The sequence below is a fragment of the Colletotrichum destructivum genome, chromosome 3 (genome assembly GCF_034447905.1).
Source record: "Colletotrichum destructivum chromosome 3, complete sequence".
Taxonomy (NCBI): Eukaryota; Fungi; Ascomycota; class Sordariomycetes; order Glomerellales; family Glomerellaceae; genus Colletotrichum; species Colletotrichum destructivum.
Window position 1 is genome coordinate 4,937,633 of NC_085898.1, and position 20,269 is coordinate 4,957,901.

The following is a 20,269-nucleotide window of genomic DNA, read 5'->3' on the forward strand; positions in this document are numbered from 1 at the left end:
GTGGATTAAATTGGACGAATAATCTGAAGCGAATGGAAGGAAGGAATGGTCGGCCCTGATGAGAAGTCGGAGGCTGTGTATAATGCGTGGACAAGTGTATACTACATAGTGCGATACCCAGGAGTTAGTTGTACGAGTATGCTGTACAAACAATTGAATATGAAGAGAAGAGTATTATTGTTTTGCCCCAAACTATGACGAATTAATTGTTACAACATGGACCTGGATTTGGGAAATGGTATTCTCAGGAGCTCACATATACTCAGTCGTACTCGTGGTTCTCTTCGTCCTCAAGATCAACTGTAGACAGATGTGAATTCGTAGTTGGTAGAATATACTTGAATTAGGGTCGGCTCAGGAGTAACTTTCTCTTAGACATGGCAGTTTCCTGTGGTCCATGCCGTATATTTCGGAATATTTACTAGTTACCTGTATAAGTTTATCAGGGATCAACATGGTCATATATCGTAGTCATATATGAAGGAAATGGTTCACGGCGATGTTGGAAAAAGGATCCTACTGGAAAAGAGGGAAAAAAAGAAACTGGTGATAATTTGTTATGCCGATGTCGGCTTAGGCCCTTTTATGCCAACAGTAAACGCCGCCCATATGCTACGAATGAATGCTACTCCAATGCCATCAAAACGACCCTTGAGATATTTTCCCCGGCTCACATGTTAAAGAAATGCGATCCCTAGCTCACAATCTTGACCGGAGTCACGCTCTCCTGCGAGAAGTCGAGGTGCGCGCCCTTGGACCCCATCTTCTCCTTCTCCTTGCCCTTATCCACGTTCCATTCCGCGTGGGGTACCGACATCCAACCCCAGATGGCGACGGCGCTGAGGAGGACGACGACCGTCAGGATGCTGGCGCCGGCGCGGTCGCCGGTGGTGACGGGCGAGGGCTCCCGGAAGGGGTTCGAGTTGAGGCCGGCGTCGGGGTCGCCCTGGGATATGCCGCCCGTGTCGTTGGTGGCCGGCGGGTCGACCTCGAGCAGGCTCTGGACCGCGGCCAGGACGTTCATGGCCTCGCCGGCGCCGGACGTCTTGTCGACGGCCGGGTCGACGAACACGCCGCCGGTCCAGTAGAAGCCGCAGACGCGGCCCGTGGCGCCGCCGGTGCACTGCCGGATGGCGGCCGCCGTCGAGTTGCGCAGCACCGGCATGATGAGGTCGCGGGTCGAGGGCACGAGCTGCGTCACGACGGTCATCCAGCGGTGGAGGTAGCCCTTGAAGCTCAGCATGTCCTGCGAGCAGCGGCCCTTTTCGAACTCGCAGGGGATCTCGTAGGCGGCGCCGTCGGCGAAGAAGTCCTCGATGGCGCGGTTCGCGAGGGCCAGCGTGCGGTCGAACCATTTTTGCTCTCCCGTCTGTCGGTGGGACATTAGTTTTATTCTTTTCCTGTGCCTGAGAGCTGCTCCGGTTGCTCGCGTTCATGTTGCATGCGGGTGGGGGAGACTCACGTAGTTGGCGAGAAATGCGCAGCCCTGCATCAGGACACCAATGTTGTATGAAAAGGTGGCCTTGAAGACGTTTGTGCAGTTGTAGGGGACATGGCCTCCATCGTACACCTGAGTTGATTATGGGTCATGTCAGATCCTAGGCTTCTCATGCCACACATACACACATGTGTTCTATTCAAGGGGGGGGGGCGGGCGACTCACCCTCCAGCTCTCATGGTCGATGTAGTTCACGGCCCACAGCCAGTCCCAGGTCTCCTCCGCGTACCGGGCGTACGTGTCGTTGCCGGTGTACCGGGCCAGGCGGGCGCCGATGTTGAAGAAGCAGCCGTTGGAGATGGTGTTCTTGTAGTCATAGCCCACGTTGGTCGGGGGAACCTGCCACCGCATGCCGCCGCCGCAAGTCTTGTCGTGGCGTATCGGATCCGCCTGGGTCGTCCACACGGCCTGCGCGAGGGCGAGCCACTGCGCCTTTTCGGGCGGCGGGTTGGGGAACTTGTTCTCGGCGGCGAGCATGGCCGTCATGCCCCAGAAGCCCTGGTCGTCGTTGCCGAGGGAGAGGGTGTGGTTCCGGGGCATGTAGTCGCGGTCATCTCCCGTCTGGTGCAGCATGCCTTCCGTGACGACGGCGTTGTAGCTGTCGTCGCCTGTGTAGTACCAGTAGTCGACATACGTGCCCATCATGGCGCCGCCCTGCCACCAGTAGTAGTCGCCGATGCCCGAGTCTGGCGGCCCGGGGAGGATGCCGGGAATTTTGCCCGTCTGGTTTCCGTCGTAAAACTTCATGAGATCGAATGCGAGTGTACTTGCGGTTGTAAGGATGTCCTCTGTGTGTCGGCGCTTGGGGGTTAGACAAACTTGCTCCATCATCGGACGACACTTATGTTGTGCGCCCAACGTGCACTGCACTGCGGCGCTTGGCTTGGCTTGGCTTGATCATACCTCTTGTGTCGATCGAGTACGCCGCTTCCGCAGCCCCGGAGAAGGCCAGCAACGCCACGGGCAAAGCGCCCGAAACGAGGGACGACAGCATGTTTGAGCGAGTGAATCGGAGGATGGAGGGGGTTAAGTGTGTGTAAGCCGGTTTTCAGGCTGGAAACTACACGTGCGAAGAAAACGAGCGACAAAAATGATCGATAATATAGATGTCAACAGCAAATGGCGGGAACCTCGCTGTACTGGCAAAGTGAGGTTGACGATGCGCAATTCCGGAGGGGGGTACGACGCAACGGGTTGGATTCCAGGAAGTGACGGAATGACGACCGGGGGGGTAATGGACGAAATCGAGTAAGAATGCCGGCCTTGAATTGGGACGAATCGCCAGTTGGGGGGACAGAAAGTCCACACTCGAAGAAGGATTCGATCGATGAGAAGAGAACGGTTGTCGTCGTCGAACTCGAGGTCGCAGGCAGAGGAGGATTCGGCTTAGGGTGTGCCAGTGTGTGTAGTATTCGGACGAGGAGACAGACACGTTGGGAGGGGAGAGAGGTGAGGCAAGCAGACTGTTCAAAAAATAACCTTGTAGAACACAATCAACAACGAAGAAGAAGCTGTGCCGCTTCGGAATACACTATCAAGGTAGCAAGAAGAAATACGTCCAGGAACGAGCGGAAGAGGCGGGAAAGCAGCTAAGGAACTAAAGCAGGTTTCCCAGGAGGGGAAGGGAAATCTGGGGAAAGCATGGCGGGCGGCATCCGGGTTGCTTTTGTTGTGTGTCCTGTTGGCATTGCTTGGCGTGTCGATGGGGATTCTGCTTCTCTGACGAAGAGGATCGATTCCCACTTTGATTCAGGGCCCTGGGCCCAAGGGGTGGAAAAAAGACTTGGCAACTTTAGCATGGGGGGAGAGGGATACATTCGGAGAGAGAGAGAGGGAGAGAGAGAGAGAGAGAACGGGCGTGATCCTCCCCAGCCAGAGACGAGACGAACAGACAGCCTACAGTAGTACAGGGAGTATCCGTGATGCGGTCGTACCTCTGCTACAGTACCTACTGTTTGCAGAGCTGTAGAGGTATGTTCCAAGAAGAACGATGACGCGGTGCATAGGCTTAGAAAAAGCCTCGACGAACAACACCAAGAAAGCACAGCACCAGCTCGCCTGGGCATTGGGGCGGTGCACAACCTGCCATCCAATCTCGACTCGTGCTCTCGCTGGCGGGTAGTGCGTCGCCAAGCCAAATACGAAGGCCGTGGCGGGAATGCGCCCAGGGATGGGGCGGTCTGGGCGAGATGCGTATTGAACTTTGGCGAGCCTGGGCGCAAACCCCGTATATGTAAGATCACCCGCCGGACTCTCGGGCCAGGGGGTCTTGGAGGGTCTTGGAGAGTCTTGGGGGTTTCGTCAGCCCACGCAACGGTGACACATGAAGGGGGAGAGGGGGGTTCTGTCTGTCTATGATGATTCGGTAGGCCGTCCGAGTTGCAGAGTGTCAGGTTGGAGGAGGGGGGCTTTGATGAAGTCAACATTAACTACGGATACCCGAGACCACGAAGGTCCAGCCCTTGGGACGGGGTTTGATCCTCGGATTCTCAAAACTAGCAGACGGCGGAGCCTCCCTTTTTTTTCTTTTCTTTTTTTCTCTCTTTTTTCTCTTCTTCCCTTTCCCTCCCCCCGCAACCCACCGGGATCAGAATGACAGGATGGGTCACCTCATTTCAGTCCCAAGCTCTTGGTTAGGTTTAGCGTAGGCCAGCTTACCCTTGCTCCAACAGAGAGGCTGTGGAACGAACACCATCCATGTCAGCGCTGAAATAGAGAGAGAGAGAGAGCGAGAGTGAGAGAAAGAGAGAGAGACATTGTGACACGGTGGCCAACCAACAACTAGCTGCTCTGTTTGCGTCTCGGACCGAGAAATGCAAACCTCTTGGCACTCATTAAAGAGCATTCCCTCCCCCTAAATAACAAACAGCAACACAGCCCCCATAATCACAGCCTCCACCATCACAGTTCACAGAGCGACTGCAGAGTTCAGAGCCTCCCAGGTTTGGACCAGAGACTAGAGGGCAGATCCATGTTTGATGAAGATGCCACTCTCCTCTTGGCGAACGATTGCGGCCCAGTTTCGGAATGTCTGTCTATCTGTCTATCTACCTGTCTATCTATCTGTCTGTCTATCTGAAGCTTTAGTCCCTTGATGTGCACGTGGCACGACGCATCTCGATACAAACTTAACCGCCGCAAGTCCCTTTTCCTCACACCGAGGTCCTCAATATGACCTCAAATGAGACCCGTTAGCATCACTCCGCGGTTGCCCCTAGCGTTGTGTCTTCAAAGCTTTGCCCCCTTTTTTCCCCCAATACGAAAGTCGCCCACACTGCCACATGTCTAATCTTGTCCGCCGAGCCTCCCACAAATCGCCGACTCGATTTGGATCGCCCAGATAATGTCCAAAAATGGATCGTTTGCTTGAACCCATGTCTCCCCGGTTGCCTCATGTGTGCGCAGAGTCGTCCAGAAGCCTCGCAGTTGCTTGTCTACGAAATCCCCCGTCGCAAGTGTACAAGAATATCGACACACTAACGACGACGGACAGACCCTGCAGTGCGTGCAGCATGCACCTCGGCAGAGCCTCCTCGAAAGTTACAGCAGTCCTGCATGAGTGCCGCCGTGCATGTGCGATGAGGCCGAAAGCTTGACAACCTCGGCTTCGCAGCTTCGAGTTTCAAACACGGAGCTTGATCCCAAATACACGCGGTCCTGATGAAACACGAAGCTAGCAACGTCCCCTTCGCGAGAACAAAAATGCAACGCGATGCCGTGTCCCCTGATTCTTGTCATGTCACGGGACGGTTTGTCTTCATCGACATCTCACCATGGATCCGCTCACCATCGTCACTGCCGCAGCATCTTTGGCGGGCGCCGTTCTGAAAGCGTCGTTCAAGATCAAAGAGACCGTCGACGCCTACGACGACGCGCCGCAAAACGTCGCCGACATCGCCGAGGAGGTGCACGCGGTCCAGATCGCCCTTCGCCAGGTCGAGAGCGTCGTGCTCCAGGACCCCGAGGCGATCGAACGGCTGAACTTGGAGGACGTTTTCGCCGTCGCCGTCAACGGTTGCCACGCGACGCTTCTGTCCATCAGCAAGGAATATGAAGACCTCTTCCTCCGCAGCGACTGGAGAGCCAAGATCAAGGTCCTGTGGAAGGATGGAGAGATGACGCGGCTCCTTGGTCGCCTGGACCGGAAGAAAGCGACGTTGACGCTCCTCACGCAGACGTTGAACCTGTGAGACGTCCCTTGACGTCGCCCGGCGGATTGAAGTTGTTGGAAAATGCTGACACTGGCCCCAGACGTTCTACGCAAGACATCAAGGCTCTACTGCTACAGAATCAGTCAACGTTGAACGCAGCGAAGCAAGACCTTAAAGAGCCCGCGTCATACCACGCAGACTTCCGGCCAACGAGTCCAGATTCCTTGGATAACTGCAGTGAGGCCAGAACACCGAGGGTCAGAGATTCGGTTCTCAGCACCACTGAATTCGACTTCGACTACGACTTGATCAATACAAAGACCTACAGACGCGCTTTGCAGAGATATGTGGCCGCAGGTCCGGGAGTAGATCCGAGTCCTGAACAGGAAACGGAAAGCTTGCCTGAGTTTGCACTGCCCCTCGATCCGCTCCTAGAAGAGGAAGACGGCACCGGAGATCGTACCGGGTCGCCGTCAGAGTCGCTGACATTCCAGTCGCGGCTCTCTCGGGCAACCACCCTGCAGCCCGGTTCGGAGGGTGTAGCGTTCGCCAATCCGCCTGCCACGCCGCCCAAAGAGCCTACAGTACAGACTGTACGGTCCGAGGTCAACGAACCCAAAGCTGACCAGCCAGCAACCACTCTGGAGATTCACGATGCTGCCAGAAAGAAGCAACTTTCTTGGAAAAAGCCGGACATTCGTGCACCGCGACACCTCACCGCGGGACTGGCAGCAGAAAGGCATCGTCGACGGAAGAAGCACGAGCAGCCTGCCCTTCCCGAGGCATCATCGTCACCCCAGATGTCGGAAGATTCACTCTGGCACAGAGATGGTGCCGAGTCTGCCTCGAGTTGTCCTACAACGGCCGACACGACCCCTGGCATGACCTTTGCGGAGCAAGTTCGCGACAAGCCCGAGAAGCGACGCAAGTGCGGCCGTCCCGTACATCACAGGCGACGACACGAAAGGGAAGCGCTGCACACGCGAAGGTCCGAGACGTCGAGCGCAGCACTGAGCTCTGTGGATTCAGTGACGGACGCTCTGGAACAGCTTGGCCTGCCAAAGTCGAGAGCGTTCGGGAGAGAAAGGGGGCGGCGGAAGCAGGCTGTCTAGGACTCATCATGACTGATCCAGGGCGGCACTGAAGTCTAGCTATGCATCAATGGGGCGCTTCGGGGGTTCCCGGGGGAGTGGTATTGGACTAGATAGTATCTCCCATTTCGATTAGAACCCTCCATGCAGACATGACGTTGTTCGAGTATCACGATTCATCTCGCCAATCTTTGCCAAAGTTCGGCTGGAGATATGTGCAGATCCCATGTCCCAAGCGTTGACGACCACTCGATTCGTCCGCTGCCTGGCCTTGACTGCCTGTGAAAAACCAGCCGTTTCGTCTCTCAAGTAGCCCGATCCAATGGTGAGCATTTTCTGTACCTCGCTTGGACCCTCTTGATGTACATGATCGTGTAAAGGCCTTCGATTGAACCGATGATCCAATGTGCTGTGCCCCGGCGGAATTGATAGTCACCGAAAGAGGTGGTTTAATGCACAACCTCAGATCACGGCAGGTCATCGAGATGAATTCTTAGTACATCTGAGTAATTCTTTAGGTCGTTTCAAACCGGATCCAATGAGGGGTTATCAGACAGGAGCCATGAGATACAGGTTTCATTCTGCAAGTGATTTTCAAAGCATCTTGGTTTTTGGAAGACCGCCGTTAGTTATGACCTACCAACCACTCCGATGGGAATTAACCTGACTCTACCTTGAAGCATGCTAAAACTGTCTCGACTAAGCCGAAGCTACCTCGAATCCTTTCTCCGCGCTGTCATTCACCAGGGCCAATTAAGTCTACACCGTAGGGATAGGGCAAAGAATGAGAAGAACTATCAGATCCAGGAGCCAAGGCCATTCATTGCAAAAGCGAGATTGATTCCGGTTTCACAAAACGGGCCTTTGAAAACTAGCTCATGGTCGATCGTACTGATCTTCGTGTTGTTAATTCTTCGTGCTTACACCTTAGTCGAGTGAATCTGTTGATCGTCACGATCTGGAACGAGTGAGTGAGGGAGACGTTAGGCATCCAGAGGCGATTGGCGGCTGGAGAAACAATCCGAGACACCGGTAAGTGGCACAGGGAGAATTCCAGACCACAAGTTACGCAGCCGCGCCTCATTCACCCTCAGGGGATTAGGTGAAAACATCCTCGACCTCGATATGAACTTTCAAAGGTGACTCAATGGGCCTGTGGTCCTCGAATTGCGGCATAGGTTCACGATCTTGTGCTGGACGTCAGTTGAAGATTGGATAATCGCGTAGGAGGGAAACACAAAGCTCGTGCTAGACATATCGCACTTACAGTCCATTGAGCAGGGCTTGGAAAATATGTTGGCTTGAAGGGTGGCAAACACCGAAGGTGCTCGCTACTCCCTCTATCCTGATCGCACCTATTGGCTCAAGATGTTTTGGTAGGTGGCGCCTGGATCGCGGAACACAATTAAGGGCACACTGGAATGGGGCGGCAGGGACTGAAAAGTACGCATGTCTACTGGTTGTAGTAGTAGGCCCATCAATGAACTTGTAACATCAGTACTCACCTATTTCGTTTTCCAATATTATGAAGGACGGGGATTAGCATGGGTTTCAACACCCCCTCGAGATGATCTTCCTCGAGATACCTTGGAGGAATACTTGCCAAGTCTAGGAGCTTGACTGGTGACCATGATGGTGTGTTGTTGTGGTCCCCACATACCGTTACACTATCACGATTCTGATGAAGCTGGAGAGTCGAGTTGCAGACTATGTGGGGGCTATGAATAAAAAATCTCAGAATTCAGTGTTGGAGTAAGAGAGAGAGAGAGAGAGAGAGAGAGAGAGAGAAAGGGTGCATACGCAAAACGATATCGTTGTAGCCCCGGTAGGACCCTTGAGTCCGAAACGGCTTGTAATTGGAGGGCGATGCTCGTGTATAGCTCATCTCGCATTTAGATGAGTAAGTACTGCTGCTATGCACATACATAGGAAGTATTCTGCCACTCCGGGGCCGGCCACGCACTTGGCCAGCAGGAGAGTAGCCGCGAAAAAAACGCACCGTTAATCCATCATCATACAGGTGACTTATTGCTGAGGCAGCAGAAGAAAAACGAGCTGCCCGAATCTCGGAAAGGGAGTCAACACATTCAAATGAGGAACAAAAGAAGGCAGCATTAGGCTCTAAGCGATGCTTCGTCTTGACACTTGTGTAGTCAAGGTGTTTTGTAAGAGTCAATCGTTGATGGAGCCTCCGTTTGAGCTCATGCGTGACCGAAGCTGGCGGCCTATAACCCCCAGTATCTTCGACAGCGTGGACTATTACCGATATCCGACTGTCAGACCGACCGAGACGCGAAGGGCTCGAGGCCGGCGGCGTGTCAACCGCCCCGAGGCCTTGGCACTTTGCAAAGATCCCCTTCCAGGCGACGCAAAGGTTCCATCATCCGTGGCGGGGGTCAGGGAACGAAAGTCAGAGGTGGCGTCCCAAGGGACCGGCGCGAGGCCGTTTTGGGTGTCAATGTCCGGGGCTGGAACACGCGTTTTGCTGACCACCGCGCCAATTGCGGGGGTCGTCGAACGGGTGGCTAATCCCATATGCGATGCCTCGTGGTCGTGGGTAATCGAGTTGGGTTTGCGGACACGGCGAGACGCAGCGGCGAGACCTGGGGTTTGCCGGCGGGGGGGGGGGGGGGATTGTCAGCCAAGGCTGTCTTCTCCATGTGCGAAAGGGTCCCCGAGCCCCGAGTTGGGCAGCTTCTTATTCCGTCGTGGGCTGGAAACAGAAGTTCTTGTCCATCGCTCCATCACGAGGATTCGATGTGTCAAGGGCGTCGTGGTTGACAAGCAGTAGACAAGCAGTAGATTACCAATCCCCTTCCCGGAGCCCTTTTTCTCCGGACCAGCGTTGGGGGTTGAGGGAAAGCCAAGCTTTATGACAGATCTCGGTTCCGTCTTGGAAGTGTTGACGACGAACCCGTCGCTTGCTTGGCTGCTATCTTGGCGGGCCTTGAGTAACCCAGCGCACCGGTTCAGGGCAGATGCACCGACAGACGCCAGACAAATGGTTCCTAAAGACTCAATCCAGAAATATGGCGACGGCGGAGTCGGCGGGGGTCGGCGGGATCCTACAGCGCTGTTCGTACGGCAGTGGCCTTGTCCCCTGTGGCAAGTCGCCCCGACGCCAGGCCCCCATCCCGGAGGCCAAGTGTTGCTGTAAGACGTATCTGTCAGGGGAGGGGCATAGGGCATAGGAGTCATGGAAATGACAGGCATATATTACATTATGGCTACCGGTCTAACAATTGGTTTTTTTTTCCTTTCCAACGGGGAGTTGATGCATACCAGCTTAGAACAGTGCCATAGGAAGTCACTGAGAGGGCGTTTTTATTTCGTCACTTGCTCGCTGCTTTTGCCAGCAAAGACTGACGTCGCGCTTCAGTTGGCTGCCCGATCAGAGCACTGAACACACGACTTACACTGCTTCATGTGCGACACTCATTAGGGTTATGCAGGTTTTGCCAGGGCCTGGAACCTCAGGGCCAAAACCCATCAAACCAATCGCACCCCTGCGGCCCAATGTTCGAGAGGGCCTTTTGTAGCGCGTCTCGTTTCCCACAACGAATGGCATGACAACTAGGAGGACCATCTATCCAGTCTGATTTCAGACACGACCTACTTACTCGGCAATTGATCATGCGTGGCCACCGAGCTGTATTCCGGCAAAGTCAGAGACACAGTCTATCAGTCAACACGGATCTTGTGAGCGGTCACTTGGCCAAACGCTTCAAGTCATCGCAGACAATGCTCTCGACATGGCTGTGAAATGGCCGTGCTCATTCATGGGACTGGTACGCTGAAGAGGAAGAAGGGCCTTGTTTGTCCTTCATTGCCCCGGGAGCAAATACCGAGACTTGGCTTTCGAAGGTCTTGGCCGTCCCGGGCCCCCAGTCATACGTCCCATATAGGTGCAGCAGCAGCCAAGACGCTGTCGGTACCTCCCGGCTCGGCGATGCTAGCGACTCATTTTCAGCTCATGCAGGCGTTATCAGGTTCTGCTTTCTGCTCTACTGTATTTGAGCCGCCATAAAACCATCTCTCTCCAAGAGGGTATGGTCCTTTTGATACGATCCTTCGTGAACCCGTGCTCACTTGTCCCTAGTCGCCGTTGGTGGCGTCCAATAAACGCCGTCTACGGCTTGATCGTCACCCGAGCAAGCTTGCACCTTCGTCTGGATTTTTGGCCCCTCGTATCGCTCCCTTTGTGCTGACAGCGAACGTTGGCGGTAGGTGTTGCGACTACATTCACATTCAGGAACACCGCTAGAACGGGTGTCCCTATCACTCACCAACCACATCCCGGTCATTGCCTTGCGTTGGTCTGCAGCTAGGCAAGACAAGCTTATCATTATGGTAGTTCATAGGTTATTCTGCAGTTTGGGGTCCCCCCCCCCCATAATACGGAGGACCTTCCTGTTGTGGAACCGATGGACCGCTGATGCTTATATCAAAGGTGCCATCGCGTCTCAAAGGGGGGGGGGACCAGGGGATGACAAGAGGATCGCACACTCGAGTCACAAGCCTGCCGCACAGTTCTGTAAGTCGGGTCTGGGCCGAGGAGGCGTCTCGATGCTGGCTGGCCGGGTCGCTGCCTCCACTGAACAAACGTTCCATATGTCTGTCTAGTGTCTACCCTGCACCCTGCACGACGCGCCCCGGGGAGCCACACCACCTTTAAAGAAGCAAGGATGGGCTTGACGATGCCCCGTGTCCGGGAGAGGTCCTTTTGCTTGATGCTCGGCCCAGGAGGAGTTTGGCGCGATGATCCCTTTCGCTCTCCAGCCAGTGAACGAGCGTTTCCATATCGTGGACCTTTACTTGCTGGACGGGAGAGGGACCCGGCCTTCAAGCCGGCTGTGACTCTGGAATACGACAAGGTGCCCTACACACGGGCGACTTGAATTGAGGACGTATATATGAGCTGTGTCACCCGTCGATTGCTGGACCTCGTCGTGCCCTCGCTCACCTCCTTGTGCTTTCGAACTTACGCTTGACGGTATCTCGTTCTAGCCATTCCTAGCCGAACGAGGTTGTCTGACACCAGAGCGGATTACATCGTCGAAGCCACGATGGTCGAAGAAAAGGTCACCCCGGCGACCGTCGCCAGGGTCGACAGTGCCGACCCGCGCCCGTCGTACACCGGCACCTCTCGCGTCCACCCCGATGAAAAGGGCGCCATGGGCGGCGAATGGACCGAGCCCGTCGTCGACACCAAGGTCCCCGAGACCGAGGATCACAAGGAGGAGGACCTGTACCGTCCTCTGCTAATGGACCCCAACATCCCGCACGAAGCCAACATCCTGACCGTGCGCGCGATCGTCGTCGGCTGCATTCTGGGATCGCTCGTCAACGCGTCCAACTTGTACCTCGGATTGAAGACCGGATTCACATTCATCGCCTCCATGTTCGGTGTAAGTGAAATGGATAACCCCCTCGGGCCTGGTTTGTGGGTGGATGATCCATAATAACACGACTTTCTCGACATAGGCCATTTTCGGTTACGGCTTGTTGAAGCTTCTCTCGCAAGTCAACCTTCCTATCATCGGAGGAGCCTTTGGACCGCAGGAGAAGTAAGCCCGACTCAAGAAATCTCTTCTTTTTTTTTTTTTTTTTTTTTTTTTTTAGTTTTTCAACGGACACTGACGTTGTGGAAAATAGCTCCATTGTCCAGGCCGCCGCCACCGGTGCCGGCGGTATCGCCGGCATCTTCGTCGCCGGTATCCCCGCCATGTACCGCCTCGGAGTCATGGACAGCACGCCTGCTGGTGACATTGGCAAGATCTTTACCTTGACCATCTGCTGTTCCTTCTTCGGACTCTTCTTTGTCACGCCGCTCCGCAAGTTCTTCATCATCCGCACCGCCCGGGAGCTCAAGCTCATGTTTCCCACCTCGACCGCGACTGCCCTGACGATTAGGTCCATGCACGCGGGTGTGAATGGAGCCAAAGAAGCCGTGGGGAAGCTGAAGGCGCTCGGTTACGCCTTCGGCGCCTGCCTCGTCCATCGCGTTGCATCGTACTATGCCATCGGAATCCTCTACGACTGGCACGTTTTCACCTGGATTCATATCTGGAGCGGCCATACGTCATGGGCGATGAACATAGAGAGTTGGGGATGGTATTGGGAGTTTACGACGGCTTTCATTGGCTCTGGAATGTTGATTGGCATGAATTCCGCATGTTCCATGATGGGCGGAAGCATCCTGGCATGGGGGTTGATCGGACCCCTTCTCGTGCACTACGGCGAATGTATCGGGAGGGACGCCTCCGATGGAGACCCGAACTGGGACGGCTACTACAGCTTCACGTCTCTGAAGAACGTCGGGGTCGGCCCCCCCTCGCCCCGATACTGGCTCTTGTGGCCGGGTGTCATGGTCATGGTTTGCTCCTCCATGGGCGAGATGCTGGTCCACTGGAAAGTCATCTACTTCGGATTCAGGGCCGGCTGGAGGTCCATCTGTCTGTCCATCCACGAGACGGCCATGAAGAAGAACAAGCGCATTGAGTTCTTCGCCAAGTACGCCGAGGCCGAGGAGAAGATGGACGCGGACGCCGTCGAGGACCCCGCCACGCCCGACCAGCAGGTCAAGACCTGGGTCTGGGTTGTCGGCCTGTTCGCGTCCATTATCCTGGCATGTATCGTCATGGGTCTTCAGTGGAAGGTCAACGTTGGCATTACGATTCTGGCCTTGGTGCTCGCCTTCCTCTTCTCTTTCCTCGCCATTCAGATCGGCGCCGTCACGGACCAAACGCCGCTGACGGCTGCTGCAAAGGCCGCCCAGTTGGTCATTGGTGGTACCACAACCGGGGCGGGATACACGGTGCAGCACGCGCAGCGAATCAACCTCATCTCCGCCGGCCTGGCAGCCGGCGCCGCCGACGTCGCTACGGCGCTGACGTCCGATTTCCGCACCGGTTTCCTTCTCGGCACGCCGCCCAACAAGCAGTTCATCGCCCAGGCCATCGGCACATTCGTGTCCGTCTGGCTGGCACCGGGATTGTTCGTCCTGTTCACCACCGCCTACCCCTGTATCACGGACTCCGAAATTGAGCACTGCCCCTTCCTGGTCCCATCCGTCAGCGCGTGGGCTGCGGTCGCAGAGGTCGTCACGAGCCCCAACGTCCCGATCCCGCTGTCGTCCGGCATCTTTTCCATCGTCCTCGGCATCTTCTCGATTCTTCAGGTCATCTTCCGTCACTACTACCTGACCGGCCCCCGCGAGAAGTACCAGCAGTGGCTGCCCAACTGGGGTGCCATCGCCCTTTCCTTCGTCATTCCCGGGCCCGTTTTCGTCAACGCCGCCTTCGTTGGTGCCATCATTGCCTTCGTCTGGCGCAAGTGGAAGCCTGCGAGCTTCGAGGTCTACGGCTATGCCATCGCTGCCGGTATGATTGCCGGCGAGGGCATGGGTGGTGTTATTGGTGCTGCTCTGCAACTGGGCAATGTTTCGGGAGACAGATACGGAACGCTCGGCCTTGCGTGCCCCTTGGAGGAATGCTAAGCGGTCTGACGCAGCCATAGAGGATTCAATTCACGAAGATCGATAGATTATTGCAAGATGGTACTGTTGTATATGCAGAACTAAGAGTTAATGAAAGTACGGCGTCTAATAATGCAATCCGTTCACAAGTCTCATCGGCGAGGGTCAGACCAACTTCACGTTGTCCGGCCAGTGGAGTCCGGTTCGCATCCGGCGCGGGTCGCCGATGGTTCCACTATTACCGGCGTTTACAATGTTGTGATTGGAGAATGTTGAAGTAGCCCTCCGGTGTTGTCCATAAGACTGCAACAATGGATAATGGGTACCAATAAGCGAACAAGCAGGGCGGTCCTAAGGGCTTACCATTGAGGCATGTGGCTCGGTCAAATAATCAGCATAACTGATCCTCTGTAAACCACAATATCATGCCTGTCTCATGTGTCATGTGTCCCAAACACGCTAAAGGAAGCGGCTTAGAGCACCTTGCATCTCCAGTAGTCATGGTGTAGTCTAGGCCCTTGTCTGCAACATGTAGTGCCATAAAGATGTAGAAGGCAACATCTGATGACGGTTTGGGCACACCAACGAGGGCTCTGATAGGAAGACTGTAGCTTATCAACCCCCATGTTCGCTGACATCAGTAACAATGCCGATTTCCGTATGGAGGGCAAGCGGGTCTTTCGGTGGCAGCCTAGCCAAATAACCCCGCGTTCTCACATCGCCGTTTCGTTTGACCTTGTCGTCCGCTTCGCAACTTTCCCACCTACGACTTGTCTACGTGCCACCACCGACGTATTGCTATGGACTTTCCGTGGCGCACCTATCAAGGTCACTGCCACTGTGGCGCCAACCGCTATGAAGTTCGGTTGCCCGACTTGCCAGCACTAACCATCTGCAGCTGTACGCTCTGCACGAAGAAAGGCCACGTCTGGGTCTACGATGCCGATGATAGTTTGACAATCAGGAGAGGATGCACCGTCAATACTTTGACAGTATACAGCGCATGTGACACGGGACTTGAGCATGAGGTACGTTGATTCCACTTTGCTATGCGCAGAAATGACTAGAGCGTATCTAAATGCTTATCAACGCGCGTCGTTAGTTTTGCTCTACCTGTGGCACAGGACTGTTTGGAACCCATTCGACTGGTCCCCAAGCTGGAAAGAGAGGCATCAACTTCCGGGTGCTTGTACCTGATGTGAAGGGAGTCTATCTCAGAGGACAACAAGTAGTCACGTTGGATTCTTCAGGCAAGACCAGCCTGTATCCAGGGTCTCAGAGGTTTGTCGCATTGTGTGCGTAGTGGCGTTGGCTGGCCTAACTATCACGCAGGTTGATTGAAAAGGTTGTCTCTTCCAAGCCCACCGAATCTCTTAGGGCCCAATTGGACGCACCCGGCGAAGAACTCAAGTTGTACACAGGAGGTTGCGAGTGCGGTGCCGTTCAAGTTACACTCAAAAGCAAACCACTCAATGACATTGAGGTCAAGGAAGACAATTGTAGCATCTGCGTCCGGGTAAGTTTGCCTCATTTGCAAATTGTAGTCCTCTCTTGTAGCACTCGGTTAACCCCAAGCCAATATCCAGAACGGTTTCATCGGCGTTTACCCTCATCAGTCTCTAGTTACGCTAGTTGGCAAAGACCAGACACAGGACTATAAATTTGGCCGTGGGTTCAACGGCTCGCCATTTTGTCGGATCTGCGGCGTCCATTGCTTTGGAAACCTATACGGTCCGCCAAAAGAGGTCCTTGCCAGACTTCCCGAGGCCAAGGAAGAGTTTGTGCGTAGACAACTTGAGGTTCAGCCACTGAATATCCGGATTCTCGATGGCGTTGAATGGGACAGAATCGATATAGAATGGAGAAACGAAGGCACTGAAGGCTACGTTCTGAAAGACTAAGTTTTATTAAAAACCTATTCGAACTCACCGTTTTGCACCTCGGGTGTGGGGAGGACTCTGGCATGACGTGACGGTTTTGAAGCCAATCTGTTCTAGTTGACGAAAACTCCATCCTCGACATAGAATTGAAAATGAAATCGATCTTCCGAGGTGTTGTTTAACTGATCTCAGTAAGGATGGAATATGTGTGGTCGGGCTTATGGAAACGTCCTTTCGTCACCATGGCCACCACTTCTTTCGTACAATAATACACCGGGGCGGTTTGACGGTCTCTCGGCTCCTGTGCCGCCGGAAATTTCAAAGAAATACGTCCAGGTTGCCATGTTGATCGCCTTGCATCAATGCATTCAAGTTCGGTTTACTCTGTTTTCCCAATGAAGGTTCTCGGCTCCATGAGGAGTGAGTAAGGTTTCCCAGTGCGACTTACTCACCGTCCCCTAGACTGCCTTCAGCGGGCCAACGGGGTTTGAACAGTGACGACGGGGTCTGGTCTGCTCGACCGATGACGTAAGGATCCCCGACGAATCATGACTACATACATATCTAAATCGTCATTGTCGCATCAACACCAGTCTCCTTATAAATCTACTCAACGTCGCTGAGATAAAATGGTTCATACTGTTTAGACGAACACGCTACAAATAAGACTCATGTTCTCCCCCAAAGCCTTTCGCGCAGCGCGCACCGTTACCCGAATCTCGCTGTGTCGACCCATCATCTCCGTACCAGCTCAAACCCACGCTTTCTCCGCAACCGCCAGGATGACATCCAAGTTCCCTACACCCTCGAGCGATCGGCCTCAGAATGAAATGCAATATTTTCCGGGAATGACGACGGCTCTGCCCTCCGAGTCCGCCGAGTTCCGTCGAGTTCTGTGGACGGGTCTCTACTCCCAGCTAGTCCTAATGACAATCCCAGTTGGTGGCGACATTGGTGAAGAAGTAATCAGCTCCCAATGGTCTCTGTTCAATTTTAGACCCGAAGGTTAACAAGGCGACAGATTCACACCGTCGACCAAGTCCTGACCTTCACTTCTGGCAAAGGTCTGGCGCAAGTCGGAAGCAAAGAGCAAGAGGTCAAGGCCGGCGACATGGTAATCGTTCCTGCGGGGACCAAGCACCAGTTCTTGAACAAGGGCCCGACACCCTTGATTCTGTACACGGTGTACTCGCCGGCGGAGCACAAGCCGACGACGATTCACAAGACCAAGGAAGAAGGTGACCAGGAGGAAGAGGATGGCATCGATGTGGCACCGGAATGGAGCCAGAGAAGTAAGGAGCAGAATGAGAAGGAAGGTTGGGTCAAGGGCGAGTAATTTTGGCTGGCGCTTATCAGTACGCAGTCTTGCACACTTTTTTTAGTTATCACAGTATTCAAGAATGTTTCTAATCCCACGGATACTGCTTTCATTTTGTCTTCTTGCGATTTCATGGCTAGAACATGATATGAAATCTCTTTGAGACTGGTTATTTTGCGTGATATTCTAGTCTTGCTGGGCATATGACAGACAGGCAGCATTCGCGCAACACCCCACTCTCCATTGGCGAGGCCTAGAGCTTTTTCTGTGCCGTATTGTTCGAGGGAGACTGGGCAGGAACTCTGAAGAGGAAATAATAGAGAGAGAGTTATTTGAAAAGGTGAGTTTCGCTCTCGATCTTGGCGAATTCAGTCCGGCTGCGTCTTCAGGTGTCTCATATCGTCAAGCCACCGACAGACATCTAAAGCATCCTTGTTACATGAGCAAGGGAAAGCTACGTGTCACATACGTCGGCAGAAGGACCGACATGCAAGGCTTATTTGGTCGTTTTAAAGCAACGGAAACCACCCTCCATGCTTGGGACTAGACAAAACCGCAGCAATTATTAGATTTGCAACCAATTCTGAGACACGAGGTGCCCTCAAAGACGTCCAGCCAGGTAATCTGCATAGAGGTTCGGTAGGAAACCAGCCAGGTTGGTAAACTCGGTCTGATCGTGTATGAAGTGCTCATAGGCAACCTTTTCCCCGCCCAAAAGGTGCTTGAACCCCAAGGCACCTGCAAGATAGTCGATCCCGATCCTCATGCCGAGGAGTTTGTAATGAACGCCCCCGCCAAGCCAATACCGGCTTCGCAGCTCAAGCCCATCTTCAGTCTTCCGCCAGAGGTGTAAGAAGTCCCCAATCTTCAAGTTCGACACCAAGCCGTCGTGCAGCTCTGCGCAGACGGCAGCCTCGTAGCCGGATGCCTTGAGCTCTTCCCACGGCAAGCCATAGTGGGCAGGGTCGACGAAGCGGATGTGGACGGCCATCTTGGTCGCGCCGATGAACTCCGTGACACGGTGGGTGGAGCCAAGCCACTTTTGCGTGTGGGACAATTCAGTGCGGTGTAGGCGGTCCGCGTACGACGACCGGACGCTGAGATGGTCGTAGGGATACCAGAGGGCGTAGCGCTCGGGCTCGACGCTGTGCCACCAAAACCACCAACGGACCATGTCTCCTGTCGATCCCGGGAAACGAGTCCGCGAGGCGACATAGGCGGTCCCGTCCGGGAGGGCGACCCAGCCGTTCTCGTGAGGGTGATAGCCGGGGTCCAGCAGACGACGGGCATCCGTGATCGGTAGTACGCCTTCTGCCGGCATCGGCTCGCGGATGTACTGCGGGATGTCGGCGTAGATATACAGTTCGCGGTTGTAATACTTGGCGTACGATTTGTCTTTAACCCGGTTCGCGTTGTACTTGAAAGCCTTTTGCGTATCCAAAGGGTAATACGTGATAGGTACCTTTGCGGGATAGCCATCCGTGTCCGGATTCTGGAGTTGGTTCGTGGTTATCGTATTGCTGGCCATCGCTGGTGTTGTTAACTGAGTTCGCAGCGCAGACAACCGAGCTGCAGACCTATGGCGAAGCGACTCGGTCTCCATATCGTTATGGATCAACAGCCGTTTTCTTTTTTTGCGACGAAATCACTTGATGGTAAAAGACATGATGGTAAGGAGAATGTGAGTCGGAAGATGCGATAGCCCAATCCTTAATAACACTCGGCCAAAGGCCACTGTCACGAAGCCCGTGCGGTGATCCTCAGTGTGTAGATTGCCTCCTGATATGCTGCTTCACGACCCCTTTGACCTCGGGTGCCTCGGCTGCTGTGCTGATGAAACTTGGAGCTGCAGCCAGCAACCTATCGGAGGCTCGCCCTCGGACTTAGGCTCCCTCGGTGCAAATTGATCGTGGATGTAGAGCGCCATGATCATGATGTACAGAAGCTACAGTGACTTTCGTGAAGGGGAATTAGGATTGATAAGATGGTAGGGGCAGCAATTGTTCCCAAGGCACAAGTTCTCAGTATCACATGCGTTTAACCGTTAATTCCAAGTGAGACGCAGGCGTTAACAAGTATTTTTAGGAATGCATGACAGTAAAATGCTCCGTCGTACTGGCCGACCTCAGTTTCCATCATAGACCCCAGGCATCATTGTTAGCATCAGACAGTAAGGCCTATATTTCCCGCTTGACCCAGCAGGAAGGGCATGCCGCCAACCGCCAATTAGGAACAATCCTAGTTGATAGCTGAGTTAACGTGAAAAATAGACCGTGCCCCTTGAGCTGGGGATGTCGAAATAGCGTTTGCTTTTCTATGCATCAATACATTCAGCGTGTTTCGTCTGCCATTTTTGCATTGCTCCTTGACTACAAGATCAACAACCACTCAGCCTCCAACATAAATCCAACCTGGCCCACAAGGAAGCTCTCATATGACTCGGAACATATTTGACTTAACACCCCGCTTGAGTCCTTCGGCCTTCCCGTTCTCGTACTCGACACCGGCGGCACCTCCCTCCCCAGACATGCCCTCCAGCTTCAGGCGCAACTCCTCGTCCTGCTCCGCCACCGTCTTTTTTTGTATAGCTGCGGCACCGTCACTGGCTGGTGTGGCTTGCGTTTGATACCGCGTGGTGTTTTGAGCGTTGTCGGTTTTCGCCGGTGGCGAATTGGTGGCCAGACGCGCTGCCGGTACAAGCTGGCCGGGCGGTCTTGGGGTTCCGATGAGTCTCGGCGCGAGACGGCGCAGAGGTAGACGGTTGAGTGGGCGGAACATTGTAATTGGTTTGGCTGATTGGGGCGATGTCTGAATTGAATCTTCTATGATCAGCGCCGGTGATGGGTGAGAAAAG

General features: G+C 54.3%; 8 protein-coding genes across 8 annotated transcripts; 4 read left to right on the top strand and 4 right to left on the bottom strand.

The window, feature by feature from the left end:
- CDEST_05609 (Putative glycoside hydrolase, family 76, six-hairpin glycosidase superfamily) lies at nt 1-3,491 on the bottom strand. The gene is made up of 4 exons (XM_062921768.1): nt 2,402-3,491; nt 1,664-2,286; nt 1,463-1,570; nt 1-1,369 (listed from the first exon to the last, which is right to left on the bottom strand). The coding sequence occupies exons 1-4, from the start codon at nt 2,490-2,492 to the stop codon at nt 695-697; spliced, it is 1,497 nt and encodes a 498-aa protein (XP_062777819.1). The 5' UTR covers nt 2,493-3,491; the 3' UTR covers nt 1-694.
- An 842-nt stretch (nt 3,492-4,333) lies between these two features.
- On the top strand, nt 4,334-6,761 carry CDEST_05610 (Putative fungal domain of STAND protein; the record flags this gene model as incomplete). The annotated part of the gene is made up of 2 exons (XM_062921769.1): nt 4,334-5,684; nt 5,750-6,761. Exons 1-2 carry the CDS (start codon nt 5,272-5,274, stop codon nt 6,759-6,761), a joined length of 1,425 nt encoding a protein of 474 aa, XP_062777820.1. The 5' UTR covers nt 4,334-5,271.
- Nucleotides 6,762-8,003: 1,242 nt separating this feature from the next.
- Nucleotides 8,004-8,632, bottom strand: CDEST_05611 (uncharacterized protein; the record flags this gene model as incomplete). Its single annotated transcript, XM_062921770.1, has 3 exons — nt 8,004-8,193; nt 8,246-8,458; nt 8,541-8,632. 3 exons carry the CDS (start codon nt 8,630-8,632, stop codon nt 8,004-8,006), a joined length of 495 nt encoding a protein of 164 aa, XP_062777821.1.
- Nucleotides 8,633-11,701: 3,069 nt separating this feature from the next.
- Nucleotides 11,702-14,344, top strand: CDEST_05612 (Putative oligopeptide transporter, OPT superfamily). The gene is made up of 3 exons (XM_062921771.1): nt 11,702-12,148; nt 12,225-12,307; nt 12,396-14,344. The coding sequence occupies exons 1-3, from the start codon at nt 11,807-11,809 to the stop codon at nt 14,236-14,238; spliced, it is 2,268 nt and encodes a 755-aa protein (XP_062777822.1). The 5' UTR covers nt 11,702-11,806; the 3' UTR covers nt 14,239-14,344.
- A 624-nt stretch (nt 14,345-14,968) lies between these two features.
- Nucleotides 14,969-16,216, top strand: CDEST_05613 (Putative CENP-V/GFA domain, Mss4-like superfamily protein). The gene is made up of 4 exons (XM_062921772.1): nt 14,969-15,245; nt 15,320-15,498; nt 15,550-15,733; nt 15,804-16,216. The coding sequence occupies exons 1-4, from the start codon at nt 15,018-15,020 to the stop codon at nt 16,116-16,118; spliced, it is 906 nt and encodes a 301-aa protein (XP_062777823.1). The 5' UTR covers nt 14,969-15,017; the 3' UTR covers nt 16,119-16,216.
- Nucleotides 16,217-16,684: 468 nt separating this feature from the next.
- Nucleotides 16,685-17,527, top strand: CDEST_05614 (Putative rmlC-like cupin domain superfamily, rmlC-like jelly roll protein). The gene is made up of 2 exons (XM_062921773.1): nt 16,685-17,059; nt 17,119-17,527. The coding sequence occupies exons 1-2, from the start codon at nt 16,769-16,771 to the stop codon at nt 17,431-17,433; spliced, it is 606 nt and encodes a 201-aa protein (XP_062777824.1). The 5' UTR covers nt 16,685-16,768; the 3' UTR covers nt 17,434-17,527.
- A 489-nt stretch (nt 17,528-18,016) lies between these two features.
- CDEST_05615 (Putative DAPG hydrolase, PhiG domain-containing protein) lies at nt 18,017-19,018 on the bottom strand (the record flags this gene model as incomplete). The annotated part of the gene is made up of 1 exon (XM_062921774.1): nt 18,017-19,018. The coding sequence occupies one exon, from the start codon at nt 19,016-19,018 to the stop codon at nt 18,017-18,019; it is 1,002 nt and encodes a 333-aa protein (XP_062777825.1).
- Nucleotides 19,019-19,845: 827 nt separating this feature from the next.
- CDEST_05616 (uncharacterized protein) lies at nt 19,846-20,193 on the bottom strand (the record flags this gene model as incomplete). Its single annotated transcript, XM_062921775.1, has 1 exon — nt 19,846-20,193. The coding sequence occupies one exon, from the start codon at nt 20,191-20,193 to the stop codon at nt 19,846-19,848; it is 348 nt and encodes a 115-aa protein (XP_062777826.1).
- Between the last annotated feature and the right edge of the window lie 76 nt (nt 20,194-20,269).